At 44.1% G+C, this 12,330-nt stretch overlaps 1 protein-coding gene across 3 annotated transcripts in view; it reads left to right on the top strand.

Moving 5' to 3' along the window:
* LOC129854009 (fibroblast growth factor receptor 2-like) overlaps positions 1 to 12,330 on the top strand; it is a 107,714-nt gene that overhangs the window by 59,618 nt on the left and 35,766 nt on the right. For 2 of the 3 annotated variants that reach the window (XM_055920617.1, XM_055920610.1), the window contains exons 10-11: positions 148 to 290; positions 5,397 to 5,518. In XM_055920617.1, the coding sequence (XP_055776592.1) occupies positions 148 to 290; positions 5,397 to 5,518 (265 nt within the window). The remainder of the gene's footprint in view (positions 1 to 147; positions 291 to 5,396; positions 5,519 to 12,330) is intronic. The other variant, XM_055920600.1, reaches the window with a different exon arrangement.

Below are 12,330 nucleotides of genomic sequence, written 5' to 3'. Positions count from 1 at the left end.
CATCACACACACACACACCTACCCACCTACACTCCTGGTCTTCACAATTATAGTAATACAAACACACACACATGCCTATCCCCGCCCTTTCTTATTTGACCAGTGTATCTAGGCTCAGGTGATCAGCCAATCTGTCGTCTCCTACAGGTGTCAAATGACTCCAGCTCCTCGATGAACTCCAGCACCCCATTGGTCCGCATCACCACACGACGCAGCTCGGCCGGCCATGACGACCCCATCCCAGAGTACGACCTCCCAGAGGACCCACGCTGGGAGTTTTCCAGAGACAGGTGATGGGCAGGGACGGGAACGGGGGTAGGAATAGGGAAGGGGGAGGTAAAGGATGTAGCGGGGAGGGGACAGTGTACATGGGTGTCATTGACCTCAACAGTATGGCCACATTTCAGGCTGCCTACATAGTAGTCACTCACCAAACCTCAGAACATCTGTTTCATAATTTTCTTTCAATTCACAAGAGGCTGAATGTGTCTCACTGGAGAAGCATCCAAGTGAGCGAAACAGCAACCCTCTTTCTCAGTATGTGTAGCCCATCTATCTGATGCTGTCTGGTCAAAAAGAGTATGACATTGTTGCCGCCTGTAGCATTGAATGCTAGAGAAGCCAGCGAGCATTTGGCCTCATTTGATATTTTTTTTAAATTATAATAGCCAGTTAGCGTTGAGCTAAACTGAGTGAGCTCAACTGTGAACGTTCCTGGCACACACAAAAAAAAAGTGTCAAGGGAAGCCAGTTTGGATTTGACTTCAGAACAATCACATCAAAAGCAGAACGGCATTTACAGATTTTTTTTTTTAATTGTTGCATCTCATTGTGTCGTTGTCCTCCGGTAGCTAGCTAGCTAAAATCATCCCTTTTCCTAAAATAGCCATGGATGGAGATAGGGATTTGGACTTGTGGTTTTACTTAATTCTCTGTACTGGCCAATGATTACAACGGCGATTCTGATCCAACCATAAATTCATACATTGTGCCCCTGGCCTGAGAGGATGGAAGTAGCTAGATGTAATAGGCTAATGTTAGCTAGCTGGCCTGGCACATAGATGGCCATGAAAGGAAGATAGGCTAGCGAGCAAGGATTTTAGCCAGGTAGCCTAGGACAACAAAAACTTAAAGCGTATACAAAAACTTCAAGCGTGTACTTAGCCAACAAGAAATTATTATTGGCGTTTCTCTACAAGTAGGGTGAGTCAACATGTTTTTTCTACATGCACGCACACACACAAACACACAAATCAGTACCATGGACAGCCACATCATATTTAGCTTACATTGATTGGACTAAGTCGTTTTTGGTGTCTTTTCACTATATTAAACTAAGCATACAGTTGAAGTCGGAAGTTTACATACACTTAGGTTGGAGTCATTAAAACTCGTTTTTCAACCACTCCACAAATTTCTTGTTAACAAACTATAGTTTTGGCAAGTTGGTTAGGACATCTACTTTGGGCATGACACAAGTCATTTTTCCAACAATTGTTTACAGACAGATTATTTCACTTATAATTCACTGTTTCACAATTCCAGTGGGTCAAAAGTTGACATACACTAAGTTGACTGTGCCTTTAATTAAACAGCTTGGAAAATTTCAGAAAATAATGTAATGGCTTTAGAATAGGCTAATTGACATACTTTGAGTATGTGTGTACATACTGTGTATGTGTACCTGTGGATGTATTTCAAGGCCTACCTCCAAACTCAGTGCCTCTTTGCTTGACATCATGGAGAAATCAAAAGAAATCAGCAAAAAAATTGTAGACATCCACAAGTCTGGTTCATCCTTGGGAGCAATTTCCAAACATCTAAAGGTAAAAACAATAGTACGCAAGTATAAACACCATGGGCCCACGCAGCCGTCATACCGCTCAGGAAGGAGACGCATTCTGTCTCCTAGAGATGACCGTGCTTTGGTGCGAAAAGTGCAAATCAATCCCAGAACAGCAGCAAAGGACCTTGTGAAGATGCTGAAGGAAACAGGTAGAAAAGTATCTATATCCACAGTGAAATGAGTCCTATATCGACATAACCTGAAAGGCCGCTCAGCAAGGAAGAAAACACTGCTCCAAAACCGCCATAAAAAAGCCAGACTACGGTTTGCAACTGCACATGGGGACAAAGATCGTACTTTTTGCAGAAATGTCCTCTGATCTGATGAAACAAAAATAGAACTGTTTGGCAATAATGACCATCATTATGTTTGGAGGATAAAAGGGGGGGCTTGCAAGCCGAAGAACACCATCCCAACCGTGAAGCACGGGGTTGGCAGCATCATGTTGTGGGGGTGCTTGCTGCAGGAGGGACTGGTGCACTTCCAAAATACATGGGGAAGGAAAATTATGTGGATATATTAAAGCAACATCTCAAGACATCAGTCAGGAAGTTAAAGCTCGGTCGCAAATGGGTCTTCCAAATGGACAATGACCCCAAGCGTACTTCCAAAGTTGTGGCAAAATGGCTTAAGGACAACACAGTCAAGCTATTGGAGTGGCCATCACCAAGCCCTGACCTCAATCCTATAGAAAATTTGTGGGCAGAACTGAAAAAGCATGTGCGAGCACGGAAGCCTACAAACCTGACTCAGTTACACCAGCTCTGTCAGGAGGAATAGGCCAAAATTGTTGTGGGAAGCTTTAGGAAGGCTACCCGAAACATTTGACCCAAGTTAATCAATTTAAAGGCAATGCTACCAAATACTAATTGAGTTTATGTAAACTTCTGACCCACTGGGAATGTGATGAAAGAAATAAAAGCTGAAATAAATCATTCTCTCCACTATTATTCTGACATTTCACATTCTTAAAACGAAGTGGTGATTCTAACTGACCTAAAACAGGGAATTTTTACTAGGATTAAATGTCAGGAATTGTGAAAAGGTGAGTTTAAATGTATTTGGCTAAGGTGTATGTAAACTTCCGACTTCAACTGTAGGTGATTTGATGATGTTGAAGTTGAAATGGTGCTGGAATAGTGAAGGCAGCTCTTTTCGACTTGAGGTAACTCTCCGTGGTTCTAAATAAATTTTTTGTTTTTGTTTTGTTGTTTCGTATTCCGAAAATATCAGAAACAATTTGCTTGACCATGCTGTAGGTTATGCAACTGTTCGTTACATGCAAAATGCTTTGAGGACTTGCTCGCTGGGTTTGTGATGAAACAAAGGTGTGGTTGAATTTATTCTGCCACTGTGTCTTCTTATTGTCTCGGCTTTAGGCCTACAGTATATATAATATGAACTAACAGGTTATAGAGCGAACAACCCAATTATCACAACACATAGGCTACTGGACTGCAATATAGAGTAAGTGGCTTTCAATCACTGGTACATTTTTGCTACGCAACTGTTTCACCGACCCCCTGGAATGCGGCCTATGGCTTTCTCAGGTATTTCTCAGAGAATCGGTGAGGCAATGGGTGAGGCCCAAGACTAGCTGCATACTGTTGTAAGCTGCGGTCAGTGAGGTTTTTGCTCAGTTGGAATGTATTTCTACCTAACACACTGTCAGCGGATCTGTAAAATCCGGAATTATTCGGTTTTCAGGGGAAAAGCAGAGAAGAGGCGAAGCCTGAAAACCGTATGCTTCCGGTTTTCTTTGACCCCACTCAGGCGTTTTTTTTACGCCTGCTACGTTAGGTTAACTAACTTCAAACAAACCCAGAAATTATTCCAGTGCGGTGTCCCAGTTGTCAGAGATTGTGGCAGTGATTTCACACTAGCTCTTTCAAGTCAATGTGTGAATGTTGATAATTACTTGCATTATAGACTAGATGCATTATAGATGCATTATAGTAGTATGTAACCCCCTCATCATGAATGACAACGTTCGCTAACATTTGGCTAACTGATTGTGTATGCATGCTATTACATGAGGTACTAGTGTTGTCTTGTATACTATACCATTAAGCACCATTGAACATGGTCTCTGATCTGTAATGATTAACCAATGAGTAATGGCTGTGGCTGTGATAAAAAATGTAACTGTACCAGAGTAGTGTTCATTAGGCAGCAAACAGAAGAAAATGGACTGAAACAGGGATGGACAGCCTGGACTTGTCCAATAAGAAACACTAATTTTTATTTTCCATGTTTAAAGACGTTGTGCTCTACTGAACATGACCCAGGGAGGCCATTGGCACCCAGCCCTTTCCGGATCACTTACACAGACCAATGAGTCATTTCTCAGTGCTACACTGTACCAGGGTCCTGTTCATTAGGCACCAAACAGAAGGAAACAGAGTGAAACAGGGAGGAACTACCTGGAAGTGTCCAATGAGAAAAGCGTATTCTCGATTAATGTAGCACTTTTCTTTTTTCCTTTTTGCCTAATGAACAGGACCCTGTGTGTGTCTTTGTGTGTGTGTGTGTGTGTGTGTGTGTGTGTGTGTGTGTGTGTGTGTGTGTGTGTGTGTGTGTGTGTGTGTGTGTGTGTGCGTGCGTGCGTGCGTGCGTGCGTGCGTGCGCGTGTGTGTGTGTGTGTCATGGCTGTAATCTTTGTGTTTGTGCTGTGACTGTTTGCTTTGCCTCATACCAGTCCCTACTACGAGTTGAACTAGTGGCCTCAGTCAGCTTCAGTGGAAAGTGTCAGGCTGAAGGCCACAATAGACTTATACATAGTAATTTTGCTTCGGTGAGGTCTCTTGTTGTTAAGCAATGGGGGAAAACCCAGACAGTAAAACACAATCCGGCTCTTGGGTTATTAACATGCTTCCGCCTGTGGTGTTTCGCCATGCCATGTTTTTTTAAAGATTTAACAGTAGGAGATCAAAAGCATTCAACATGTCTCCTTGGCATGCTCAATTAAGCCCCTACTGTTAAATCTTGTGTGTCTCTCGTTCATCTCTGTCCCCCTGCCTCCTCTCCGACGCTCCTCGTCTGTCATTCCCAAGTGCCTCGGGGGCCGTGGTGGAGATGCAGAACACTCAGGAATGCTAAAGTTTGTGCTGGCATGGAAGGAAAAATAACATTGATTATGTGTGGTGGGCCAGGGCAGAAAGGGTGCCATTGAGCTAGGGGTGGTGGTGGGGGGGGGGGGCGGACATCTGTGTGGACAGACTAGGGATTGTGTTACTCTGACGGCATGCTGGCCTTAGGCCCCGGAGCCAGTGTGAATGTTTACACAACCTCAAGAGTGGGCCACAGGGGCAGGCCACCGCCTGTCAATCAAACTTGGACCAGAGGGTCAATCTATTACCAAAGGATCAGTGGTCAGAGATGTGTTGTGACCATGATTGATAGTGGTGTGGGAAGTGTGCGACTGGGTCTAAGTGTGTGTGCGTGCACATGCCCATGTGAGTGTGTATAAAGGAGAGCTATTACAAATTCTGTGTGTAGCTATACAGCTGTTTGTACTATTCTTCTAACCTCTCCCTCTCCTCCTCTACAGGTTGACTCTGGGCAAGCCGCTGGGCGAGGGCTGCTTTGGCCAGGTGGTGATGGCCGAAGCATTGGGCATTGATAAGGACAAGCCCAAGGAGGCCGTCACAGTGGCTGTGAAGATGCTGAAAGGTAAAGTGCATTAAGAAAGTATTCAGACCCCTTGCCATTTTGTTACTTTACAGCCTTATTATAAAATTGATTAAATTGTTGTTTTTTTTACTCTTCAATCTACACACAATACCCCATAATGACAAAGCAAAACAGGTTTAGACATTTTTGCTAATTTATTCAAAATAAAAACCTGAAAATTCACAATTACATAAGTATTCAGAGCCTTTACTTAGTACTTTGTTGAAGCACCTTTGGCAGCGATTACAGCCTAGAGTCTTCTTTGGTATGACGCTACAACCTTGGCACACATGTATTTGGGGAGTTTCTCCCATTCTCCTCTGCAGAACGTCTCAAGCTCTGTCAGATTGCATGGGAAGCGTCGTTGCACAGCTATTTTCAGGTCTCTCCAGAGATGTTCGATCGGGTTCAAGTCCGGGCTCTGGCTGGGCCACTCAAGGACATTCAGAGACTTGTCCAGAAGCCACTGGGTTGTCTTGACTGTGTCCTTAGGATCGTTTTCCTGTTGGAAGGTGAACCTTCACCCCTGTCTGAGATCTTGAGCGCTCTGGAGCAGGTTTTCATGATCTCTCTGTACTCTCTGTGCTCTGGTCATCTTTACCTCAATCCTGACTAGTCTCCCAGTCCCTGTCGCTGAAAAACATCCCCACAGCATAATGCTTCCACCACCATGCTTCTCCGTAGGGATAGTATTGGCCAGGTGATGAGAGTGACACTTGGCTATCAGGCCAAAGAGTTCAATCTTGGTTTCATCAGACCAGAGAATCTTGTTTCTCATGGTCTGAGAGTCCTTTAGGTGCCTTTTGGCAAACCCCAAGTGGGCTGTCATGTGCATTTTACTGAGTAGTGCCTTCTGTCTGGCCACTCTACCATAAAGGCCTGATTGGTAGAGTGCTGCAGAGATGGTTGTCCTTCTGGAAGGTTATCCCATCTCCACAGAGGAACTCTGGAGCTCTTTCAGAATGACCATCGGGTTCTTGGTCACCTCCCTGACCAAGGCCCTTCTCCCCTGATTGCTCAGTTTGGCCAGGTGGCCAGCTTGGTGGTTCCAAACTTCTTCCATTTAAGAATGATGGAGGCCACTGTGTTCTTGGGGACCTTCTGTGCTGTAGAAATGTTTTGGTACCCATCCCCAAGATCTGTGCCTCGACACAATCCTGTCTCTGAGCTCTACGGATAATTCCCTACGACTTCATGGCTTGGTATTTGCTCTGACAGGCATTGTCAACTGTGGGACCTTATATAGACAGGTGTGTGCCTTTCCAAATAATGTCCAATCAATTAAATGTACCACAGTTGGACACCTAGTTGTAGAAACATCTCTAGGATGATCAATGGAAACAGGATATACCTAAGCTCAATTTCGAGTCTCATAGCAAAGGGTCTAAATACTTATGTAAATAAGGTAAAACATGTCTTAAAAAAACAGTTTTTGTTTTGTCATTATGGGGTATTGTGTGTAGATTGATGAGGGGGGAAAATGATGTAATCAATTTTGGAATAAGGCTTTAACGTAACAAAACTTGGGGAAATTAAAGGGGTCTAAATACTTTCCGGAGGCACTGTACATGCAAGTTGGTCCCTCGGTTTGTACCTGTGCGTGTGTTTGTGTGTTTACCACTGTGCGTGTGTCCCTCCCTCAGTAAAGCCTACGGGATCTTAGTATTTCAGTATCGACACAGTGTAGCCCTAGCCGTGTGACACACTGCCCTGCTAGCTGTAAGCCACTGGCTCTAGTTTGGGGTATATGTTGTGGCTGGGCGTGTGTGTTTGTGTACGAGGGTGTGTTTACTTACAGTATGTATTATTTCTTATTTACACTACATACCACTGCACACCTGGCTATGTGTCAATGTGTGTGCAAGTACACCATCAGGCTTGGGGAATAATGGATTATATGAAATCCATTACAACTGACTGATTACAAAAATCTGACAGACTTTGGTTTTTAATGCCTCTTAAGAGAAAGTAATGTAAAAGTTACTGAAAGTAATCAGATTATGTTCCTGAGTTTGGGTAATCCAAAAGTTATGTTACTGATTACGATAACCTACCCACGGTTGGGTAGGTTAAAAAGTAACCTACTCAACCGTGTACACTACATACACTACATGACCAAAAGTATGTGAACACCTGCTCGCCGAACATCTCATTCCAAAATCATGGGCATTAATATGGAGTTGGTCCCCCCTTTGCTGCTATAACAGCCTCCACTCTTCTGGTAAGGCTTTCCACTAGATGTTGGAACATTGCTGTGGGGACTTGCTTCCATTCAGCCAAAAGAGCATTAGTGGAGTCGGGCACTGATGTTGGGCGATTAGGCCGGGCTTGCAGTCGGCATTCCAATTCATACCAAAGGTGTTCGATGGGGTTGAGGTCAGGGCTCTGTGCAGGCCAGTCAAAGTTCTTCCACACCGATCTCGACAAACCATTTATGTATGTACATCGCTTTGTGTACAAGGGCATTCTCATGCGAAAACAGGAAAGGGCCTTCCCCAAACTGTTGCCACAAAGTCAGAAGCAGAATCGTCTAGAAGGTCATTGTATGCTGTAGCGTTTAGATTTATCTTCACTGGAACTAAGGGGCCTAGCCCAAACCATGAAAAACAGACCCAGATCATTATTCCTCCTTCACCAAACTTTACAGTTGGCACTATGCATTCGGTCAGGTAGCGTTCCACAGGCATCCACCAAACCCCGATTTGTCCGTTGGACTGCCAGATGGTGAAGCGTGATTCATCACTCCAGAGAACATGTTTTCACTGCTCCATAGTCCAATAGCGGCAAGCTTTACACCACTCCAGCCGACCCATGGCATTGCGCATGGTAATTTTAGGCTTGTGTGTGGCTGCTCGGCCATGGAAACTCATTTCATGAAGCTCCCGACGAACAGTTCTTGTGATGAAGTTGCTTCCAGAGACAGTTTTGAACTCGGTAATGAGTGTTGCAACTGAGGACAGAGGATTTTTACGCATTACGCGCTTCAGCACTCGGTGGTTCTGTTGTGTGAGCTTGTCTGGCCTACCACTTCGCGGCTGAGCCGTTGTTGCTCCTAGACATTTCCACTTCACAATAACAGCACTTACAGTTGACGGGGCCAAATTTAGCAGGGCAGAAATCTGACGAACTGACTTGTTGGCAAGGTGTCATCCTCAGACAGTGCCACATTGAAAGTCACTGAGCTTTTCAGTAAGGCCATTCTACTGACAATGTTTGTCTATGGAGATTGCATGGCTATGTGCTCGATTTTATACACCTGTCAGCAACGGCTGTGGCTGAAATAGCCGAATCCACTAATTTGAAGGGGTGTCCACATACTTTTGTATGTATAGTGCACATACAAACCTGCCTATATGTGTCACCGAATGTGCGTGTGTACCTGAACCCAAAATCTAGGTGTGTGTACCAGTATGTGTGTGTGAGAGCTGCTATCTATCTCAGGATCTGTCCTACTGGGGTTGGCGGTGTGGGGAAGGCGGGGCTTGGGGTCTGTCATTATTCCTTGTTGGTGATTGACGGCTGTAGGGGCCGAATCACGGGTGCAGGGTCACATACCTGACCCCCACAGCACCAGCTGCCCAGGCATTAGTCTGCACTGACACAAAGACCGCTCAGTCACAGGGATGGAAGGCTGGAAGGACAATTGTATTAAGAAACGAGGAGGGGATGGAGGGAATAGCCCTAAGAAGGGAGGGAGATGGGGGGGGGGGGGGGGGGGGGGGGCGTGGAGGGGGCTAGGTCAGGTAGAGTATTTGACGGGTGGGTGTGGACACACAAATGCACACACGGACACACATACACACACATCGGGACTTCAACCATGGCTGAGCAAGGGAATGTGCCCTTTAACCTCTTAAATGTAATGGCAAAATGTAGATTTACGCCTAAATAGACATACCCAAAAGTAACTGCTATTAATGTATAATTTCAAACTTGGTTTATTTGGAAAGAAGACAATGTGGGAGATTATGAGTAAATGATCAGAAGATAGATAGGAGTTACATAGTTCAGAATACACAAGACCAAGCACACACAAAATAACATTTTTTTAAAAAGTCATCTTTCATTGACAAGCTATAAGTGAATTATTGATGACTAGAGCTGGAAACACATCAGATGGCTTCCACAACATGTGAATAATATCAGGAAAAAAATGGGATTGATAAACCTAACAACTAGAAATGGGCAGATGTTTTAGTAAGTGGTGTCAGGTGACGTTTCCAAGTGCCTCTAAACCTCTCCAAAGTGGCATATGTCTGTAAATTAGATGATTCCAGTGATATTACATATTTGCAATCCCTAAATGCAATTTGTCCAGTAAAAAAACACAATTTCTACCATATCAACCTCACTCAAACATTGAGGTGGTGTTATGGTGGTTCAGGGTACATTCAAGTTTCCTTTCAACCTATCCAAAGTGGCAGAATGTGGTAATTGCACTGTTTTTGCACACTGGATGTGCCTAAAAGTTATTGTTCACTATAAAAACGATATTTCTACAACACCTATCCCTCTCAAACGCTGTGGTGGTGTCGGGGGACATACAGGGGATATCCAAGTGTTTTTTCAACCTTTCCAAAGTGTTTAAACGTTTAGCCCAGGCATATGCAATGTATTGGTCCCACATACAAATTAACTGTTTACAAAAACAATGTAAAAGCAATAGATATACATTAAAAAATATATAAAAATGTCTAATCAAACACAAACTTGGTTACACATGTCCTTCACTAAAAAAGGTGCAAAAATAGAAATAAGCTGAACTATTTACAAATGGCATTCTTGTTCGTTTTACATCCCAGGTGTAGATGTTTAGATTTCACTTTCACCATAGCTTTTGCATGTCGTGATAGTCTTTGAAGCAGTCCCTCTCTGCCAGGAAACAAAAAGCGAACTGTCATTTTGGACAAAAGATCTGGCATTTCCCCCTTTTTTTCTCTCTGTTTGGTGCGATGCTTGCAGTTTTTCCTTTTGTCTTTTGACATGTGTGCTGGATAGTGGCACTCACCTTGAGTGGGGGGTCTTGTGATGGTTGTGAGGGTGCTTTGGGCCCCCAATTCAGCAATTTCCAACACCAACTCTCGGAAGGCCAACTGGGAGAGATGGGTTTGACCTTTTGCTTTGGCTATCTGCTTGTGGAGAATGAAAGCATTTACTGTAGCAATGTCAACAAAGTGGTAAAAAAAAGTCTTATGCCACTTCCTGGTCTTGTGGAGGAGCTGGTAGTAGCCTATCAGAGCATCAGATAGGTCGACACCCCCTATGCTGGCATTGTAGTCCTTCACAGAAACAGGAATGGGGACGTTCTTCCTCACCCATGCTCTATTGGCATTTTTCTCCCTCCTTGAGACATGGTCGTTATTGAATGCCTTATCCTATGTGGTGAGCATGGTTACTTCCCTAGTGTCCTTCCATTTCACAAAAAGCAGCTTGTTAGTTCTGATCCAACGTATGGTCTCCCTCTCTGCTGTCTTTGTCATGTCATTTACCTTGGTCTTGGGGTAACCGATTCTCTTAGGGGCTTGTGGCACCATTTGGCCTATTTTCTTTTTCAAGAGGTCTATGAAAAGCATGGGACAAGAATAAAAATTGTCCACAAAGAGCTTGTACCCACTGCCAAGTAATGGGAAGTCCATCAGCTGCATGACAGAGTCATAACTAAGGCCCTTCCCAGTTGGTGTGATCACCTTGCCTTCATAGTTCCACCTGTAGCAGAGGCTGAATCGGGCTAGCACAAAGACATAGTAGCCCCATTTGGACGCCTTATTTTTTATATATTGCTTCAAGCCAATTCGAGCCTTTGAGGCAACTGTGCATTCATCTATAGATAGATTTTGAGCAGGCTGGAAGTAAGTTTTGCATGCCTCCACCATGTCATGATAAAGGGGCTTGAAACTTGCAAGACGATCATACCCTGCAGTACCCTTCCTCCAGTCATGCTCCTGAACCTTTTGTGGGTCACTCATGTGAAGCGTACGGGTTGATGGCCAAGAATCAGTTCACTCATGATGGAGGTGGGGAACTCGAACCGATAGAGTGGGATTCGATGCTGTCGGACCAACTGTCAAGTGTCTTCACTGACATTTTCGACCTCTCCCTGACCGAGTCTGTAATACCTACAGTTGAAGTCGGAAGTTTACATACACCTTAGCCAAATACATTTAAAAACTCACCTTTTCACAATTAGAATCACCACTTTATTTTAAGAATGTGAAATGTCAGAATAATAGTAGAGAGAATTATTTATTTCAGCTTTTATTTCTTTCATCACATTCCCACTGGGTCTGAAGTTTAAATACACTCAATTAATATTTGGTAGCATTGCCTTTAAATTGTTTAACTTGGGTCAAACGTTTCGGGTAGCCTTCCTAAAGCTTCCCACAATAAGTTGGGTGAATTTTGGCCCTTTCCTCCTGACAGAGCTGGTGTAACCGAGTCAGGCCTCCTTGCTCGCACACTCTTTTTTAGTTCTGCCCACAAATTTTCTATAGGATTGAGGTCAGGGCTTTGTGATGGCCACTCCAATACCTTGACTGTGTTGTCCTTAAGCCATTTTGCCCCAACTTTGGAAGTACGCTTGGGTGAAATCTTGAGATGTTGCTTCAATATATCCACATAATTTTCTTTCCCCATGCCATCTATTTTGGAAGTGCACCAGTCCCTCCTGCAGCAAAGCACCCCCACAACATGATGCTGCCAACCCCGTGCTTCACGGTTGGGATGGTGTTCTTAGGCTTGCAAGCCTCCCCCTTTATCCTCCAAACATAACGATGGTCATTATGGCTAAACAGTTCTATTTTTGTTTCATCAGA

The sequence above is a fragment of the Salvelinus fontinalis genome, chromosome 1 (assembly GCF_029448725.1).
Source record: "Salvelinus fontinalis isolate EN_2023a chromosome 1, ASM2944872v1, whole genome shotgun sequence".
NCBI lineage: Eukaryota > Metazoa > Chordata > Actinopteri > Salmoniformes > Salmonidae > Salvelinus > Salvelinus fontinalis.
The sequence above is the reverse complement of the archived record's forward strand: the minus strand, read 5'-3'. Positions and strand labels throughout refer to the sequence as shown.